This window comes from Macaca nemestrina, chromosome 10, assembly GCF_043159975.1.
Source record: "Macaca nemestrina isolate mMacNem1 chromosome 10, mMacNem.hap1, whole genome shotgun sequence".
NCBI lineage: Eukaryota > Metazoa > Chordata > Mammalia > Primates > Cercopithecidae > Macaca > Macaca nemestrina.
The window spans coordinates 214,010-234,229 of record NC_092134.1 but is presented as its reverse complement, the minus strand read 5'-3'; the positions used below and the strand labels follow the sequence as shown (position 1 = coordinate 234,229).

At 51.5% G+C, this 20,220-nt stretch overlaps 1 protein-coding gene across 8 annotated transcripts in view; it reads right to left on the bottom strand.

The window, feature by feature from the left end:
- Positions 1 to 240: 240 nt before the first annotated feature.
- LOC139356585 (checkpoint with forkhead and ring finger domains) overlaps positions 241 to 20,220 on the bottom strand; it is a 35,932-nt gene continuing 15,952 nt past the window's right edge. For 4 of the 8 annotated variants that reach the window (XM_071070715.1, XM_071070721.1, XM_071070718.1 and 1 more), the window contains 11 exons: positions 17,581 to 17,740; positions 15,905 to 16,059; positions 15,416 to 15,578; positions 12,675 to 12,817; positions 10,908 to 11,027; positions 7,844 to 7,927; positions 7,285 to 7,355; positions 6,369 to 6,456; positions 4,592 to 4,699; positions 2,806 to 2,878; positions 241 to 1,406 (listed from right to left, as the gene is read on the bottom strand). In XM_071070715.1, the coding sequence (XP_070926816.1) occupies positions 1,364 to 1,406; positions 2,806 to 2,878; positions 4,592 to 4,699; positions 6,369 to 6,456; positions 7,285 to 7,355; positions 7,844 to 7,927; positions 10,908 to 11,027; positions 12,675 to 12,817; positions 15,416 to 15,578; positions 15,905 to 16,059; positions 17,581 to 17,740 (1,208 nt within the window). In that variant the 3' untranslated portion in view covers positions 241 to 1,363. Of the gene's footprint in view, positions 1,407 to 2,805; positions 2,879 to 4,591; positions 4,700 to 6,368; positions 6,457 to 7,284; positions 7,458 to 7,843; positions 7,928 to 10,907; positions 12,251 to 12,674; positions 12,818 to 15,415; positions 15,579 to 15,904; positions 16,060 to 17,580; positions 17,741 to 20,220 lie in introns of those variants that run through there. The other 4 variants (XM_071070716.1, XM_071070717.1, XR_011608615.1 and 1 more) reach the window with 4 other exon arrangements.

Sequence of the window (20,220 nt, the reverse complement as noted above, 5' to 3'; positions counted from 1 at the left end):
TGAACAGGTTGTGGTTTCCCAGCACTGGCCAAATGAAGAGACCTGAGCAGGTTTCACAGGATGCTCGGACTTCAGGCCCCAACCTCAGGTCAGGCGTGACTCCATGGAGACACTGAGGGACAGCAGGCGACAGAGTAACCATCACTAGCAGTGAGGTGCTCGGCGCTCACTCTGCACAGGGCCTGCCTCCCTTGCGTGGAGAAGTGAGGCAGCCCCACACACGAGCCCAACACGAGAGGGGAGGAGCGAAGGCGGCTCATTTATTAGAATATGCAAAAGAGAGGGCTTTCCTCCACAAACGCAGAGACAGAGTGCTGCTTCTCAGTTCCTATCAAGAGCAAGTCAACAGTTGAAAACTGTATTCCTGAGAAGCAAAAAAGTTACCAGTTTGCAAACAAGGATAACAGGTGATTTCAACAAAAGATAAAAAACTTTTTTTCCCAAAAATCAAAATTTCAAGTATTATTCCAGCTGACATGGCAAACCTAGCACAGGCGGAAGCCAAGGTGCCCCTCAGGCTCTGTAGGGTCTTGGAGGAAGGGCCCGGGCAGCATGAGGGAGCCGTGCGTCCTGGGCCCTGCGTCCAGCTCCGGGCTCGGGGCCGTGAAGGGAGTGGCGAGTCCTGGGCCCTGCGTCCAGCTCCGGGCTTGGGGCCGTGGTCACCCACAGGTTAGCAAGGAGCGACTAACTTGACGGCCACGTCGAGGGTTAGCAGTTTTGGACACTGGAAGTTTTTTTTCAATAAACAGAAGCATATGCTTATTCTTTCAAATACCATACTATACCCAATTTTAGTCAATTTGTAAATTATAAATTATATTATTTGTGCTACAGTTTGTGATATTTAAATCTTATTAGAAGATAAGCACCAAACCTATTAAAATAAAAAATATATAAAATGCTGTGGTTTTCCCAACAGCAACTATTGTGTACATCCTGTAGGCTGTAAACTTATGCTCCCTTCTCCTGAAACAATGTTTTTGATAAACTGTCCCCTTTCTCCCTTGAAACTCTTCCTGAAAACAGACTTCTGCTTTACCTGTAGTTGCGGAAAACATACAAAAGAGCAAAACTGCCCCTCTGGGCGGGACGGCTGCGTGTCACGGAAAGGCTTGGTCTCTGCTGCTCACGCCACCAGGAGCCCCACCCAGCACTCGCCAGGAGGGCGGGTTGTGGCCCCCGGGCTCCGGGGAGGGTCTCACTCAGAGGGTAAAGCTCCACAGAAGAGTCACCCCAGAGCACCTGCCGGAGACCCTGCGTCCCTCAGGGGGCCGTGAAAACGCCCTGACATGTTTGTCTCTGTATTTTAAAACCACGCTCTCTTCCCCTTCAGTGCTGAAAGCCGCTCGGGGCCTCTGGATGCTTAGTTTTTGAACCTTGTCTGTTCACAGATATGATTGAATTTCCTGCCGGGAGAAAATGGCCAAATTACACAAAAGAGCATCAGAGAAGCATTCAAATAAATTACACGAGAGCACTGGAGAGGCATTCAAATAAACCCATTCTGAAACCATACACCGAAAGAGCTACCTGAGAAAGAGTGTGTGCTTTCTACAAAATCAAAGCAACTAACCCCCAAAGGTAAACTTCTTTTTCCCTTTTGAAATTTTGAAACAGAAGTGAAACATCTGGCCACGCACAGTGGTTCATGTCTGTAATCTAGCACTTTGGGAGGCCGAGGTGGGTAGATCACTTGAGGTCAGGAATTCGAGACCAGCCTGGCCAACGTGGTGAAACCCCGTCTCTACTAAAACTACAAAAAAAATTTAGCCTAATGTGGAGGCGAGCACCTGTAGTCCCAGCTACTCGGGAGGCTGAGGCAGGAGAATCGCTTGAACCCAGGAGGTGGGGTTGCAGTGAGCTGAGATCGCACCACTGCACTCCAGCCTGGGAGACAGAGCGAGACTCCATTTCAAAAAAAAAAAAAAAGAAAGAACTGTAAACATCTTAGATAATTTTTTAAGAGAAAAGAATAAAAGCTGCACCTCCTCGGGCATCCCCGTGGCATCTGCTGACAGGGCTGAGGCAAACACGCCAAGCTGGACGGCCTGTGGCCACCTTTCCTCTCCATAGACCGTGGCAAGGAGGACCAGCATGGCTCTGCTCTCCTGATACACATTTCTACTGAAAATTGTCTGCCAGTCAACAGTGAAATCTTTTTTTGTAACAACATGGTCTCTTCCATGTGCTGTTTGTGCTCAAACACAAAGCAAGGTTTGTATTCCACAAAATCCCTGCGAGGGAGGCACCTTTATCTGAGTCCTCGCAGCATCTCGTCCTGACGGCACTGTCTCCATCACTTTCATCTGAACTCCTTGGCCACAGGAGTGATTTACACAATCACCTAACCTAAGAGATGCTTCCTGACCTACACCTCCCAGGGCAATGCAGATGGCGCCGTGAACCTCCTTTAGGGACGCTGGGAAAGATACCACGTGAGGGTGACAATGTGACAGCGATCACAAATGCCTGCTCACGGCACAGCGCTATGCGAGGGGGCCCTGAAGCCCTCAGAGACTACAGCCTCCGACTTAGAAATGGCTAAGCCTGAAACGATGGGGTGTGCCCCGGATGCCTCAGACGACAGATAAACCAGCTCCAGACAGGAAGACACAGAGGTGGAAGATGGAAATAAGACTGCATGAAATGAAGGGATAAAGGAAGAGCAGGATTTCTAAATGAAGATGTGGTTCCTAAAGGATGCAACCTGAGAGAAGGATAATGACCATATCAGCGTATTTGTAAGCAGGTGGTGAACTCATTCATCACCCTGCAGCTGACGCCTGTGCCCCCAGCTGCACTCACATGGCGTGGTGAGCTTTCACCTGAGTGCGGCAGTTACGGCCCCAGTAGCAGTCAGGACGGGATGTTACAGCCACTGGAAAAACAGAAGGGTTACGCATCTATGAGATGTACTGCACACACCCACTCCGCTACCTGAATTTCAGCAGAGACCCAAAGACAGACGTTGCGGGGGAAACGCACAGCCTCTGGTCCCTCCACAACTAGTCTCCTTGGACCGTTCTGAGATTTCAGGAAAGGAAACACATGTTTAACTAAAAACCCAATTGAGGTCAGGTGCGGTGGTTCATGCCCGTAATCCCAGCACTTTGGGAGGAGAGGCGGGTAAATCAACTGAGGTCAGGAGTTCAAAATCAGCCTGATCAACATGGTGAAACCCTGTCTCTACTAAAAAATACAAAAAATTTGCCAGGTGTGGTGGTGGGCACCTGTAATCCCAGCTACTTGGAAGCTGAGGCAGGAGAATCACTTGAACCCAGGAGAGGAAGGTTGCAGTGAGCCAAGATTGCACCACTGCACTTCAGCGTGGGCGACAGAGTAAGACTCTGTCTCAAAGATAAATAAATAAAATAAATAAAAATTAAAAAATAAGGCCGGGCGCGGTGGCTCAAGCCTGTAATCCCAGCACTTTGGGAGGCCGAGACGGGCGGATCACAAGGTCAGGAGATCGAGACCATCCTGGCTAACACGGCGAAACCCCGTCTCTACTAAAAACACAAAAAATTAGCCGGGCGAGGTGGCGGCGCCTGTGGTCCCAGCTACTCGGGAGGCTGAGGCAGGAGAATGGCGTGAACCCGGGAGGCGGAGCTTGCAGTGAGCTGAGATCTGGCCACTGCACTCCAGCCTGGGCGACAGAGCGAGACTCCGTCTCAAAAAAAAAAAAAAAAAATAAAATAAAAAAAATAAAAAAAATAAAAACCCAATTAAGGAAATATTTATTTATTTATTTTTTTTTTTTTTTTTGAGACGGAGTCTCGCTCTGTCACCCAGGCTGGAGTGCTGTGGCCGGATCTCAGCTCACTGCAACCTCCGCCTCCCGGGTTTACGCCATTCTCCTGCCTCAGCCTCCCGAGTAGCTGGGACTACAGGTACCCGCCACCTCGCTCGGCTAGTTTTTTGTATTTTTTAGTAGAGACGGGGTTTCACCGTGTTAGCCAGGATGGTCTCGATCTCCTGACCTCGTGATCCACCCGTCTCGGCCTCCCAAAGTGCTGGGATTACAGGCTTGAGCCACCGCGCCCAGCCCAATTAAGGAAATAAAATTACCCCAGCTTTCTATTGGATGTCTTTACGACTCAGTTTTAGAAACCCACGTTACACTCATGAATAATTGCAAACAGACGCAAGGCCTAAGACAACCATGGCCTGGCATGGCCTGTCTGTCCTGCCGGCTCCTGACTGAGGCCAAATTCTGCTTAGAACACAGAGCAAAGTGCAAACAGGTTGTCTGCTAAGAAGAGAGTGCTGGCCAAGCGGGGTGGCTCATGCCTGTAATCCCAGCACTTTGGGAGGCCAAGGTCAAGAGTTCGAGACCAGCCTGGCCAACTCTACTAAAAACACAAAAAGTTAGCCGGGCGTAGGGGAAGGTGCCTGGAATCCCAGCTACTCAGGAGGCTGAGGCAGAAGAATCGCTTGAACCCAGGAGGCAGAGGTTGTGGTGAGCCGCGATTGTGCCACTGCACTCCAGTCTGGGCGACAGAGCGAAACTCCATCTCAAAAAAAAAACCAAAAAAAGAGTGTAGAAGCCAACCCAGACAGAACAAGAGCCGTGTGGGGTCGGGGTCCTCACCTGGCAACTCGGAAGCAGGAATGTTCCGCCGATACTGGTAAGTCAGCTCCCGGAAGCTGCGCAGACCACAGCAGTAACACAGCACGGTGTTCCCCGTGACCCTGTAATCTGGAACAAACACAGCCTCATGCAGACACAGCCAGTTACCCAGCAACGCCACCTTCCCCACAGCAGCACACACAGACCACAGCAGCGGGAAACTAACGCGCTGACCATAATTGGGGTGAAGACAACGGGCTACACCATCAGAAAACAAGAACAAAGTCAACCTAGACAGCAATTTTTTCCTTTCTTTTTTTTGAGACAGAGTCTCGCTCTGTCGCTCAGGCTGGAGTGCAGTGGCGCGATCTCGGCTTACTGCAAGCTCCGCCTCCCGGGTTCACGCCATTCTCCTGCCTCAGCCTCCCGAGTAGCTGGGACTACAGGTGCCCACCACCTCGCCCGGCTAATTTTTTGTATTTTTAGTAGAGACGGGGTTTCACCGTGTTAGCCAGGATGGTCTCGATCTCCTGACCTCGTGATCCACCCGCCTCAGCCTCCCAAAGTGCTGAGATTATAGGCGTGAGCCACCGCACCCAGTCCTACCAATTTATTTTCTTACAGCAAAATAATCCCACATGGATATAACATTTATTTTATTTATTTATTTATTTTTTGAGACCAAGTCTCGCTCTGTTGCCCAGGCTAGAGTGCAGTGGTGCAGTCTCAGCTCACTGCAACCTCCGCCTCCTGGGTTCAACTGATCCTCCTGCCTCAGCCCCCCGAGTAACTGGGACTACAGGCATGCGCCACCGCGCCCAGCTAATGTTTGTATTTTTTCAGTAGAGTTGGGGTTTCATCACGTTGGCCAGGCTGGTCTCGACCTCCTGACCTCAGGCGATCTGCCTGCCTCAGCATCCCAAAATGCTGGGATTACAGGTATGAGCCACCGCACCTGGCCCCACGTGGATATAAAATTTAAATATTAAAACTCCCAAAAAATTACTAAGAATAAAATGAGAAAATTAGCTATTTCTAAGTATGTCTTGGAACACCAAATTGCACAGAGGAAGGATTTGTACACTTGACAACAATTCAAACCTCAAAATGAAAATAAATACAACAAAAGTGAGCTAGTACTATAGCGGAAACATTTGCAACACAAATCAAAACGTGCTATACCCTTAATTAACAAAGATATCGGGCCGGGCGCGGTGGCTCAAGCCTGTAATCCCAGCACTTTGAGAGGCCGAGACGGGCGGATCACGAGGTCAGGAGATCAAGACCATCCTGGCTAACACAGTGAAACCCCGTCTCTACTAAAAAATGCAAAAAAAAAAAACAAAACTAGCCGGGCGGGTTGGCGGGCGCCTGTAGTCCCAGCTACTCGGGAGGCTGAGGTAGGAGAATGGCCTAAACCCGGGAGGCGGAGCTTGCAGTGAGCTGAGATCTGGCCACTGCACTCCAGCCTGAGCGACAGAGCAAGACTCCGTCTCAAAAAAAAAAAATAAATAAATAAAATAAAATTAGCCAGGTATGGTGGTGCGCGCCTGTAATCCCAGCTACAGGAGGCGCAGGTGGCAGTGAGCTGAGATCACGCCCCTGCACTCCAGCCTGGGCAACAAGAGCGAAACTCCATCTCAAAAAACAAACAAAAAACAACCCGAAAGCATCAGGATCGTTTTTCTTCTCTTCCAGGATGGGTGAAGGTCAGAGTTGTCACTGGGAGAGCAGACGGGCAGGTGCAGCCCTGGAAAGTCACACGCACCCTAGAGCAGGAGGCAAGAGAAGAGCTCACCAGACAGCAGGAACACTCCTCGCTGGAGAGCCACGAGGCTCTCGGTCAACATGTTTTTCCACGTCAGACCTCTGGTTGCCAGGTAATTCTGTGACGCAAAAAAAAAAAAGAGGAATAAGCAATATTCGTTTAGAGGAAGAAACGCTGAAATAATGAGATAGAAAACAATTTCATAAAAGATCCCTGAAGGTGCAGAAAGCCGAAGCTCAGCCCCTTACAAGTGGCATTTGCAGAGGGCTGCATGTTCACAGCCTGCAGCACGAGAAGTCTTGTCCAGGAGCCTCCTGGAAGTCCCAAAAGGCAGGCTCACTTCTGACCTTCCAGCATAGGAGTTATCAGAGGCCCTCAAAAGTTCTGCCAAGACCCTCACAGCCCAGGTGTGAATGAGACACGAAAGCCTGGCCACGGTGCACACAGCCCCACAACGAGCCCAGTCTGTTTGACAAGAAAAGCTGAGGACTGGGCATCTGTTTTCCGTGCCCTTTAAACACACACGAGCTGTTGAGCTCCTTCTGTGGGCATCAAAGCAGAGTGTGGGGCTGAGCGGGCACCTGCCAGGTGTGTCTGTGGCAAGCGTCAAAGCCCCACCACTGTGTGTGCTCTCGGCAAGAGGGCAGATGCGCACGTTACACACAGAAACCCAGAAGCCGAGGTAGCTTCCTAGATGCGGGAAAGCAAATGGCCGGAAGAGAAAGGGACCAGAGAAAACGCCCTGGTCCCGGGCAGCACTTCCAAGTTCCTCCCGAGAGCTGTGGGAGGCGGCTCCTATGGATCCGTGGCAGGAGGCACAAAAAGGAAACACCTATTTTTGGAATGCGGGAAAAACAGATAAACACCAGTGGAATGCAGAGAACCAGCTGGCTGCACTAGCGAGAAAACGCGGCTCCCGGCTCCCCAGCCCGCGGCGGGTCAGTACCTTCAGGATGTCCGACTCGTAGCTGTTGTTGTTCAGCACGCCGTCCAGACACTTGTCACCCAGGTTGAGCTCTGCCGAGATGAAGGTGCAATGTTACCTGTTTATAAAGACGTCGCAGGAAAGCACTGTCTGCCCCACACTGAGGATAAACACATTTCTTTTCATTACAGATTCTAGAAGGAATAAGAAGTTCAGTGATAAAACTCAATTTTAAACACAGGACAAGTAGAAATGATTTCCATTCCACTCCCTCCTTAAAAAGATCAGCTCTCGAGTCACCCCAGCACCTAGTCTGGTATCGTGACACCAGAACCCTGCAGCAAGGATTCCGTCCTGGGAGTATGTCCCCTAATCCTTCCATTAAGGCTTGATTTTCAGCCAACACGAATCTGACACACCTCTGCAGATCAGCAGGAAAATGTCACCATCTGATGACATGACCAACCGTGGCCTCACCCCTGTAAACATCAGGCTATGGACCCCACCATCCCCTGCCCTCAAGTTCACCAAGAGAACATGCAAAGGTCAAAGCAACTGGGGCCCGAAGAGCCGGTATTACCACAGAACGGGGCCAGGCAGCCGAAGCAGCCGGTGCGGGTGCAGCCCCAGTACAGATGGCAGAAAGGCTGCAGGCAGACGGCACCTGTGGAGAGAGGACACTCGTTACCCGCAAGGCTGCAGGCAGACCGCACCTGTAGAGAGAGGCACTCGTTACCCACACCCAGTGCTGAGTCCTATCTCTGACACAATTCATCAGCACCAGGCTCAGGAGCTCAACTCGCTTTGGAAACATTGTTCAGGAGGAGTCTCATGGAACTCGGGGCAGGGCCACATCCCAGGACTGTGATGACGGGGAGTTGTAGCCCTGAAAAAAGGCCAGGCTCACGTTTTCTGTTTTTTTATTTTTTAGAGATGGTGTCTCGCTCTGTTGCCCAGGCTGGAGCACAGTGGCACAATCAGCTCACTGCAACCTCCGCCTCCTGGCCTCAAGGGATCCACCCACCTCAGTCTCCCAAGTAGCTAGGACTACAGGTGCATGCCACCATACCCGGCTAATTTGTTTTTTATTTTTGTAGAGACAGGGTCTCACTATGTTGACCAGGATGCTTTCAAACTCTTGGCTTCAAGTGATCCTCCCACCTCAGCCTCTCAAAGTGCTAGTATTACGGGCATGAGGCATAGCACCCGGCCCCAGACCCATATCGTTTCTTACACTGAACACCACATGCTCATCCCAGGAAAACAGTGAGAGCCACGAAAGAAAAAAATCTCACCTTCTCCATCCCCCTAACACAGCTTCGATGGGTTTCCTTGTAGCTCTGAACATGCAACATGTTTGCCCCCAACTGCACATACTTTTTAAATTTTATTTTATTTTGAGACAGTCTCGCTCTGTGGCCTAGGCTGGAGTGCAGTGGTGCAATCTCGGCTCACTGCAACCTCCGCCTCCTGGGTTCAAGCGATTCTCCTGCCTCAGCCTCCCCAGTAGCTAGGATTACAGGTGCCCACCACAACTGGCTAATTTTTGCATTTTTAGTAGAAACGGGGTCTCACCGTGTTTGTCAGGCTGGTCTCAAACTCCTGACCTCAGGTGATCCACCTGCCTCGGCCTCCCAAAGTGCTGGGATTACAGGCGTGAGCCCCTGCACCCAGTCTAGGTGGCCTTTTTCTACCTAGGTATTTTTTCATGCCGTCACCTTGGTTTTGTAGACGTTATTTATTTTTTGAGACAGAGTCTCGCTCTGTCGCCCAGGCTGGAGTGCAATGGCACAATCTCGGCTCACTGCAAGCTCCGCCTCCCAGGTTCACGCCATTCTCCTGCATCAGCCTCCCGAGTAGCTGGGACTACAGTTGCCCACCACCACACCTGGCTAATTTTTTGTATTTTTAGTAGAGATGGGATTTCACTATGTTAGCCAGGATGGTCTCGATCTCCTGACCTCGTGATCCGCCTGCCTCAGCCTCCCACAGGAAATTATTTTTAATTGTCTGATATTCTATACAATGGAAATCCCTAAAATATAATATTAGTTAAACCCTCGCTAAAATTCTCACAGGGTTGAGTCCTTAAGTCTTCTAACGCTTACGGCCACTTCATAAATGCCTCTGTATACGAAGCATTCTCTATGAAATTAGAGTCGAGAGCTTGGGTTCCTGGGGAAAAGCTGGCCCGAGCTGCCATCTGCTGCCCACCATGTGTGTTAGGCACGGGGCGAGCTATTCTCTGCGGCTTCTCACCTGCCCTCCCGCGAGCAGCATCAGCAGCGGCCAGTGCCTGCCGTGGACGACCCGAGGCAGGGACCGTCCAGGTCACCTCGCCGGGTGTGTCCCAACGCTGCAGGCCGGGCCCCACCCCTGCCAAGCCCAGTCTCAGGGTACAGCCCCCAGAAGTAACCTGTTTGGTTTCCTGAGTGCCTAGAACATTTTAAGCCAATCCAGACAGTACCGGTGCTGCGGCTGCGCTGCTCACGCAGGGCTCGGTGCACACAGCAGCACAGGTGCCTGTGGCAGGAGTCAACTGTGGTGCTCAGCAGCATATAAGGAGCTCTGACAAATTAGGAAGTCATTTAAAAAAAAGGCAAAGGACATAAACAGACATTTCTGCAGGAATAAATTAAAACAGACATGAAATAAAGGACAAGCTCCGTTTTTAACAGTAAGAACTGTATGTGCGTGCATATATATATTTGTTTTGTTTTGAGACATGATTTCCCTCTGTTGCCAAGGCTGGAGTACAGTGGCACGATCTCAGCTCACTGCAACCTCCTCTCGGACTCAAGCCATCCTCTGGCCTCAGTCTCCCGAGTAGCTGGGATTACAGGTGTACACCATCATGTCTGGCTAATTTTTGTAATTTTTGTAGAGATGGGGTTTCACCATGTTGCCCAGGCTGGTCTGAAACTCCTGGACACAGAAAATCCATCTACCTTGGCCTCCCAAAGTGCTGGGATTACAGGCGTTAGCCACTGTGCCTGGCCAGAGTTGTATTTTTTTTTTTTTTTTTTTTTTTTGAGACGGAGTCTTGCTCTGTCGCCCAGGCTGGAGTGCAGTGGCCGGATCTTGGCTCACTGCAAGCTCCGCCTCCCGGGTTCACGCCATTCTCCTGCCTCAGCCTCCCGAGTAGCTGGGACTACAGGCGCCCGCCACCTCGCCCGGCTAGTTTTTTGTACTTTTTAGTAGAGACGGGGTTTCACCGTGTTAGCTAGGATGGTCTCGATCTCCTGACCTCGTGATCCACCCGTCTCGGCCTCCCAAAGTGCTGGGATTACAGGCTTCAGCCACCGCGCCCGGCCCTAGAGTTGTATATTAAAGCATCAAAATTCACCTAGGAGGTTTAACAGTGACACATTAAAAAGCAACCACAGTGCTGGCAGAAGATGGACACAGATCCAGGCCAAGCCCCTGCTGGATGGAGATGTGTGGCCTGTGAAGGGGCAGTACAACTAGCTGGTGGGAAAAGATGGATTATTCAATATGGTCACGTGGGGACAACTGATCACACAGATGGAAAAAAAGAAATGGCATCCTTACTTCATGGGGTACCCTAAGGCCAACACCATTTTGAAACCTGAGCCCCGAAGGACAGAGGGAGCCCGCCTGCGTTCCGTGGCACGGGCACTCACACTGCTGAGGGGCGACACGTGGGTCCTGCTCGCGCTCCGCTCTCCGGTCGGGCATGGGCTGGAAGCAGCAGGTGCACAGGGCGTGGCTTCCTTGCAGAGGGCACACGTAATCCTGGACTGCTGAAGCACACGCACATTCAGCGGGAGCACGTGGGACCCAGGGCAGAAAGACAGCAGGTTAGAGACGCCGCCCGGAAGCACAGTGAGGAGGTGCACCTGCGATAGCCGGGGAAGACATAGACCTACCCCGCTAAACCACCAGGGACCTTCTGCCACCCAAACTCGGGGAGTCCAAACGGATTAACAATAATGACTGGTTTAGCGACTAGAGCAAGATTTCAAAGACCTGTTGAAGGTTTTTCTTTTTTTTTTTTTTTTTAGACAGAGTCTTGCTCTGTCACTCAGGCTGGAGTGCAGTGGCGTGATCTCAGCTCACTGCAAGCTCCACCTCCCAGGTTCATGCCATTCTCCTGCCTCAGCCTCCCGAGTAGCTGGGACTACAGGCATCCGCCACCACGCCCGGCTAATTTTTCTGTATTTTTAGTAGAGATGGGATTTCACCGTGGTAGCCAGGATGGTCTCGATCTCCTGACCTCGTGATCCGCCTGCCTCGGCCTCCCAAAGTGCTGGGATTACAGGTATGAGCCACCATGCCCGGCCGATCTGTTGAAGGTTTTCTACTATTTCCTATAAAGGGAGGATAGCCCCATAGAACCTATGACATAGAATAAAACAAGTTTTGTGTTCAATGTCCGCTCAGGTGAGAGAACAGCCATCTCTCAAATCAACAAAGAACAGGCTAGTTGCACAAGACCAATTGATGCGGCAGCAGAAGTCTGAGCCCACCTGGCCAAGTTCCCTGGACACTCACCACCCACACAGGAAAGACCCTGCGAGGTCAACATGCTGGCCATAAGGACAGCAATTTCACCACCCAGGTTCACCGAGCGCCCACTGAGGGATCCAGGACCCCAGAGGGAGGCGCTGGTCCCACCATGCAAAGGAAGGAGTCTGTCCAGTGACCCAAACGGAGCTGCTGAGTGGCGGAGGCAAACCCAGGCTGATGGACAGGCGTCCAGGTGGACACTGCTTTGTCTGTTCTGTCCACGGGTTCTACAAGAAGCCACTGAGAACACAGCACAAGGATGTGGCTCTGCATCCATCCCAGGCCAGCGGTCTCGTGATGTGCTCAGCCCTGACCCATGGCCAGGACCCCAAGGGCCATCTTCCCATTCTATGAGTCCGGAGTGAGCAGGGCGGAGAAGTGCAGCCTCCACACCCCCTGCCCAGCTCTCCTCTGCTTTCCTGGATGGCACCTGACACCCCTTGCTGGAAACAGGTACCTGACGGGAAAACATTTCGCACTAAGCCAACTCTGGAGACATCGCCACTGCTGAGGAGAAGCCCGCCTCTTACTTGAGGGACAGACACGCGATCATCACTTTGGGTCTGGCAAACCCACTGGGGGATGTGAGCTGCCCTGAGGCAGTGGCTGGGGAGGAGCCAAGTATTAAGGTCAGGTTGTTAATTCCCAGGAGTGTTCAGGAGTCGCTACGAATCAACAGTTACTTATCTGATTTCCCAACCCAAAATCAGTCACAAAAAGCAACAAACTGTGAGTGCAGGGAGACCACTGAGGCCAGGTCCCAAAGGGGGCAAGGGGTGCAGAGAGGAGGTGGGCAGAGTGTGGCCACGTGCACGTCAGCACCGGGCACAGCCATAAAGTGACTCGCGGGAAGGCTGAGGCCTAAGGGCGGCGTGGCTCACCTGTCGTGAGGCTGACGGACGTGGAGGGTACATCCCCCAGGGCCTGCGGGGCTCCTGGCTCAACCTCGGGTGCTGGGCAGTGGGGAGGCTGCGCCACCTGCCTTCTGTACTCAGGACACTGCCGGCACACAACGTATGGCTGGCTGCAAGGAAGCACAGGGCCGAGCTGTGTGCAGGCCCCCAGCCTCTCTCAGGCAGGGCCGGTGCAATGCGGATCCACAGCCGTCACAGCTCAGCTCCACCCTCGCTCAGCTGCTTGGTGTGAGGGGAGGGGCCAGGCCCCCTTCCTGCCCAGCACCACTGTGTTAGAGGAATGGGACCAGAACAGGAGTCGAAGGGCGAGGATGTGCCACTCTACATCCCCAGCTCAGCCCCCACGCTTTGGAGCGCCATCCCCGGGGCCACTCAGTCCCCACTGATGTGTGCTCCCAGGAGACGACACCCGCGCAGGGCAAAGGCCAGCACGTGCGAACACACCTCATGCTTCTCCGGATGCCACCTACTCTCCCGTTAAAAGTAGAGCATGGTGGACAAGGTACCGGGAGTCACACCAGGAGCCTGCAAGGCCCCAAATCACTTGTCTTTTCTACACTTCCCTTGTACGTCCACAAACGAGCAGATAAAAATGTAAACTGTAAAAAAAGAACCTGTCGAAAAAAATACACGAGGCTCTCCTCTCCATCTGAAAGGCTTTTCTGCGCCTGACACCAAGGCCAGGGGCCAATAAGGCCAGCGGGTAAGACCTGACCAGATTAAAAAACAAAGCACGATGAAAAGACACGTATTTTTTCACAAGGAAAAAATGTAAATGCAAATGAGATTACCTATTTTCCCTACTAAACTGGCAAAAAGCGCCCCTCGTGCAGACCTTGTAGAGCGCACTAGATGCGCCCTTTCCCATTGGTGTGGGGATAACAAACTTATCAAACGTCTGTCCAGGTCCAATTCCAGTCACTCTGTGACTCGACCGCTTCACGTCTAAATGCTGACGTCACTAAATGCACGTGTGCACAAACACGGACGTTAAGAAATGCACAGCAAGAGCCAGGCGCGGTGGCTCACGCCTGTAATCCCAGCACTTTGGGAGGCCGAGGCGGGCGGATCACAAGGTCAGGAGATGGAGACCATCCTGGCTAACATGGTGAAACCCCGTCTCTACTAAAAATACAAAAAATTAGCTGGGCGTGGTGGTGGCGCCTGTAGTCCCAGCTACTTGGAGGCTGAGGCAGGAGAATGGCGTGAACCCAGGAGGCGGAGCCTGCAATGAGCCGAGATGGTGCCACTGCACTCCAGCCTGGGCGACAAAGCAAGACTCCGTCTCAAAAAAAAAAAAATAAAAAAAATAAAACAAAATAAATGCACAGCAAGTGCTTCCCAATTCAAATGCTGGGGACATTACCGAGCTGTATGTGCAGCCGAATCCGAGCTTCATAAAAACATTTGTTTCTCACGCCTGTAATCCCAGCACTTTGGGAGGTCGAGGTGGGCAGATCATGAGGTCAGGAGGTCGAGGCCATCCTGGCCAACGTGGTGAAACCTTGTCTCTACTAAAAATACAAAAAAATTAGTTGGGTGTGGTGGCAGGCGCCTGTTGTCCCAGCTACTCGAGAGGCTGAGGCAGGAGAATCACTTGAATCCAGGAGGCGGAGGTTGCAGTGAGCCGACATCGCACGACTGCACTCCAGCCTGGCGACAGAGCGAGACTCCGTCTCAAAAATAAATAAATAAATAAATAAATAAATAAATAAAATTCGTGCTATTGCACTTCAGCCTGGTCGACAAGAGCGAAACTCCGTCTCAAAAAAAAAAAAAACCTGTTAGTATATTACATTTCATTTTGTTAACGATTAGGACGCATGTACGAATAGCTGGGAAGATGCAGCAAAATCTTAACGCTAAAGTGGTTTTTGTTCCCTTCTTTTTGCTTAACAGTCACGTTAAACTTGGCAAAAGCAAGCAAAGATAAGTTTTGGGTTTTTTTTAATGTGTTCATTGTCTTTTTAAATATCATGGCCTTGACCCAACATTCAGACCCTGGACTTGTGCATTAGGAAACATCTACATGGCAGCCGATAAACAAGGTCTCTGAGGCCGGGACTGTCTGGTCCAGGTGATGGGGCCTCTTCCGTAATAACATCCTGACAAATGATAAACGTTGCAGTTTATACTACAGGACTTTACAGTCACTAGATCAGCTACAAAGAATACATGAGCTTATGTGGGAAAAAATAACATATGGAATGAAGTCCCTCTGTCACAGCCAGAGATGCCAGCCCATGACGAGTCGAAGCCAAGGGAAGGGTATCGGCCAAGGGTGCAGATGTCCCGGCAGCCGCCTGCGGCTGGCGCTCTGCTGGCTACCCGACTACCCCCGTAAGTGTTCACCCAGTCCCTGCCACGCCCTCTCAGGGGAGGTGCTAATTCTATCCAATACCAGAAACCAAGCTGAAGCCATTTAAGAGCTTGGCTGCTCAGGGGCAGAACCGGAACTCAGGACCCACGCTGTCCACCTGGTGGTGAGCTCAGGGGCAGAACTGGAACTCAGGACCCACGCTGTCCACCCGGTGGTGAGCTCAGGGGCAGAACTGGAACTCAGGACCCACGCTGTCCACCCGGTGGTGAGCTCAGGGGCAGAACCGGAACTCAGGACCCACGCTGTCCACCCAGTGGTGAGCTCTCGGTCCTGGTTCTGATGCTCCTCCAGCTCCCATACTCTGCTCTGAGCCAGGGGCATGATTTACCTAATGTCCGAGGACTCACTGTCAACGTCTGACAGCTCCAGCAGGTCCTCTGAACTCCCTTCCTCATCAGAAAAAGACCGCCTAACTTTGGGCTGCAGCATGTCTTGAGTGATTTTATTCCTGGCATCCATACTTTGCACATCTTCTTCACTGCGACTCTTGTCTGGAATTGAAAGAACACAGCGCCATTGGCCAGCAGTGAGACACAACAGGCAGACACAGCTCACACTGCTGGGAGCTTGTGTGCACAGTGCTGTGGAAGAGGGGTCTGGGTGGACCGCCCTCATTTCCCTGGGTGCTGGTGGGTGGACCGCCCTCATTTCCCTGGGTGCTGGTGGACAGACCGCCCTCATTTCCCTGGGTGCTGGTGGGTGGACCGCCCTAATTTCCCTGGGTGCTGGTGGACGGACCGCCCTCATTTCCCTGGGTGCTGGTGGACGGACCGCCCTCATTTCCCTGGGTGCTGGTGGGTGGACCGCCCGCACTTGCCTGGGTGCTGGGTGAGGTACGCTTCCACGAGGTTGTTGAGGATGTGGTTTTTACAGATACGCTCCACAGGACAGCGGCAGGTGGGGCACAGGGACGAGCGCTCCATCCAGCCCGAGTAGCAAGCCGCGCAGAACGTGTGCATGCAGGGCTGCAAACTGAAAGCGTGAGAGGAGCAGTGTCCAGACAGTCCCACAGACGCAACCACCACCCTCGACCAAGGTCCACGGCAGCCCCACCACGGAAGGGCCTACAGGAGCCCAGCCATCGTTCAACCTAAAAACCCTTTAACTCAGTCTTCGTAAACGTAAAGAAATCAGAGGCCACGTGGCCTCTGTGTTTTCAGGAGGGACAGAGGTGAGATTATGACTTCAGGAACACAAACAACAAGACACCAAGTGTTTCTGGAACAGAAGCTGGAAGGTTCTCACTCTTGAGTTCCCACGGAAAAGCAAGGAGGCCCTTCCTCAGCTGCCCCTGCATTCATTCCGTGCTGAATACACCTTCCCAGCTAAGGAACATTTAAAATGTGCACAGTTCCTTCCATCTGTCTGCAGAGGTCACTGGGTCACACACGACCCACACACCCAAAACTTGTGGGGTCCACAGCCTCCAGCTCAGGGTTCCAGGTTTCCTCCCTGTTGGCGCCACAACTAAAATGCAAGTGGTGGCCATGCACGGTGGCCCACGTCTATAATCCCAACACTTTGGGAGGCCAAGGCGGGCAGATTACCTGAGTTCAGGAGTTCGAGAACAGCCTGGCTAACATGGTGAAACCCCCGTCTCTACTAAAAATACAAAAAAATTAGCCAGGCGTGGTGGCGCACGCATGTAATCCCAGCTACTTGAGAGGCTGAGGCAGGAGAATCACTTGAACACGGGAGGTGGAGATTGCAGTGAGCTGAGATCACGCCACTGCACTCCAGCCTGGGTGACAGAGCGAGACTCCAACTCCAAAACAAAAACAAAAACAAAAAACCAGCCTGGGCTACATGGCACAACCCTGCCTCTACAAAAATACAAAAATCAGCAGGGTGGCTGGGAGCAATGGCTCACGCCTGTAATTCCAGTACTTTGGGAGGCGAAGGTGGGCGGATCACCTGAAGTCAGGAGTTCAAGACCAGCCTGGCCAATACGGTGAAACCCTGCTCTACTAAAAAATACAAAAAATACAAAAAAATTAGCCTGGTGGCACACGCCTGCAGTCCCAGCTGCTCAGGAGGCTGAGGCAGAAGAATCGTCTGAACCTGGGAATCTGAGGTTGCAGTGAGCCAAGATCATGCCACTGCACTTCAGCCTGGTGACAGAGCAAGACTCCATCTAAAAAAAAAAAAAAAGGAATAAAAAATAAATACATAAATAACAATAAAATCAGAACATTAAAAAAAAAAGTCAGCCAGGCATAGTGGTGTGCACCTGTAGTCCCAGCTACTGAGGAGGCTGAGGTGGGAGAACCGCTCAAGCCTGGTAGGGAGAGGTTGCAGTGGGCTGAGATAGCGCCCACTCTTACCCGGGTGACAGAGCCAGACCTTGTCTAAAAAAGAGAAAGAAAATGGTAACCTCAGCAGATGCCAGGCCAAACAGAACCTGGAGGCTTGTTTCATGCTCAGCCCCGCCCCACACTGGACGAGGAACCTGCAGTGCCATGTTCCATGAGCCAAGGGTGAACGCAGTCGCACCTCACGCAGTCGTGTAGCAGGTCCTGGCAGATGATGCATGTCAGCGTCTCCTCCATCTTGTCTGGCTTCCCAGTCGCTGCTCTGACGTCCTCCTGGACGGTTTGGGCGTTTCTACGCGGTTGTGCGACCAACAACTGCAGGTTCAGGTCAAGGTCCCCGTCTACAAGAGAAAGGGATGTGTTCTGACTGTCGTAACCGAGGAAATACATGCAGTCTTTTTTTTTTTTTCTTGAAACGGAGTCTTGCTCTGTTGCCCAGGCTTGAGTGCAGTGGCGCGATCTCGGCTCACGACAAGCTCCACCTTCCAGGTTCACGCCATTCTCCTGCCACAGCCTCCCAAGTAGCTGGGACTACAGGTGCCCGCCACCACACCCCACTAATTTTTTGCATTTTTAGTAGAGACGGGGTTTCACCGTGTTAGCCAGGATGGTCTCGATCTCCTGACCTCGTGATCCACCCGCCTCGGCCTCCCAAAGTGCTGGGATTACAGGCGTGAGCCACCGCGCCTGGCACATGCAGTCTTTTGAGCTGACAAACATCTTCACCTGTAGAAAGAGAAAATCTCCAGGCCACAGATGTTCAGAACCAGAAGCAGAAAACACAGAGGCCTTGCCTTATCTTTGTATTTCCAAAGCGCATCTTTGGCTGGGCGAGGTGGCTCACGCCTGTAATCCCAGCACCTTGAGAGGCCGAGGCGGTCTGACACCAGCCTGGCTGACACAGTGAAAACCCGTCTCTACTGAAAATACAAAAATTAGCCGGAAATCGCTTAAACCTGGGAGGCAGAGGTTGCAGTGAGTCAAGATTGTGCCACTGCAATCCAGCCTGGGCAACAGAGTGAGACACTGTCTCAAAAAAATAATAATTAAATAAATAGGGTATTTTTCAGAAGTCCAAAATAAATCTCATATTCCAATAGGTTTAAGTTTTGTTTTAGAGACATGGTTAAAAACATTAAAAAAGACACTCAGGATGTGAGTTAGGGTTGAAGGCCAGCTGTCAGGGTGTATGATGTCACTTTGTTTAAACACAAACTGGGACTCGTTTGTGTCACAGAGGAAAAGGCTGAAAACAGAGACTGAAGATGTCAACAGCAGCTCATATTTTTTTCTTCTGGTGTGTTTTTTTGTCTTTTTTTTTTTGAGATGGAGTCTCAAAAATGTGTTGTTGATTTCTTTACTTGAAACAAGCATACGAACAGTTTTGTGTGGTTTAATTGCTTAGCAATTTCAATGTCATTGGAGTTGAGAAGAAAGTAACATCTTGAGTTTTCTTTAACTTTTTTTTTTGAGACAGTCCCTCACTCTGTCGCCCAGGCTGGAGTGCAGTGGCGTGATCTCAGCTCACTGCAAGCTCCACCTCCCGGGTTCACACCATTCTCCTGCCTCAGCCTCCCGAGTAGCTGGGAGTACAGGCGCCCGCCGCCACGCCTGGCTAATTTTTTGTATTTTAGTAGAGACGGGGTTTCACTGTGTTAGCCAGGATGGTCTCGATCTCCTGAACTCGTGATCTGCCTGCCTTGGCCTCCCAAAGTGCTGGGGTAACAGGCGTGAGCCGCCGCGCCCGGCCCTCTTCGGGTGTGTCTTCATTTTTCTATAATGCTGAGATGTTGGTAATCATCAATTAATTTTTATTTTTAATTAAATAAACTGCACACAATTTAAAAAGCCAAATATTTACAAGAAGCCAGATGCAATGGCTCACAGCTGTAATCCCAGCACTTTGGGAGGCTGAGGCAGGGAGATCACTTGAGCCCAGGAGTTCGAGACCAGCCTGGGCAATATAATGAAACCCCATCTCTACAAAAAAAAAAAAAAAAAAAAAAAAAAAAAAAATTAGCCGGGTATGGTAGCACGCACCTGCGGTCCCAGCTACTCGGAAGGCTGAGGTGGGAGGACTCTCTGAGCCCAGGAGGCGGAGGCTGCAGTGAACCAAGACTGAGCCGCTGCGCTTTGGCCTGGATGACAAAGCAAGATCTTGTCTCTTAAAAAAATGTATAGGCCGGGCGCGGTGGCTCAAGCCTGTAATCCCAGCACTTTGGGAGGCCGAGACGGGCGGATCACAAGGTCAGAAGATCGAGACCATCCTGGCTAACACGGTGAAACCCCATCTCTACTAAAAAATACAAAAAACTAGCCGGGCGAAGTGGCGGGCGCCTGTAGTCCCAGCTACTCGGGAGGCTGAGGCAGGAGAATGGCGTGAACCCGGGAGGCGGAGCTTGCAGTGAGCCGAGATCCGGCCACTGCACTCCAGCCTGGGCGACAGAGCCAGACTCAGTCTCAAAAAAAAAAAAAAAAAAAAAAAATGTATAGATGGCCAGGCGCGGTGGCTCAAGCCTGTAATCCCAGCACTTTGGGAGGCCGAGATGGGCGGATCACGAGGTCAGGAGATCGAGACCATCCTGGCTAACACAGTGAAACCCCGTCTCTACTAAGAAATACAAAAAATAGCCGGGCGAGGTGGCAGCGCCTGTAGTCCCAGCTACTCGGGAGGCTGAGGCAGGAGAATGGCGTGAACCCGGGAGGCGGAGCTTGCAGTGAGCCGAGATCCGGCCACTGCACTCCAGCCTGGGCGACAGAGCCAGACTCAGTCTCAAAAAAAAAAAAAAAAAAAAAAAATGTATAGATGGCCAGGCGCGGT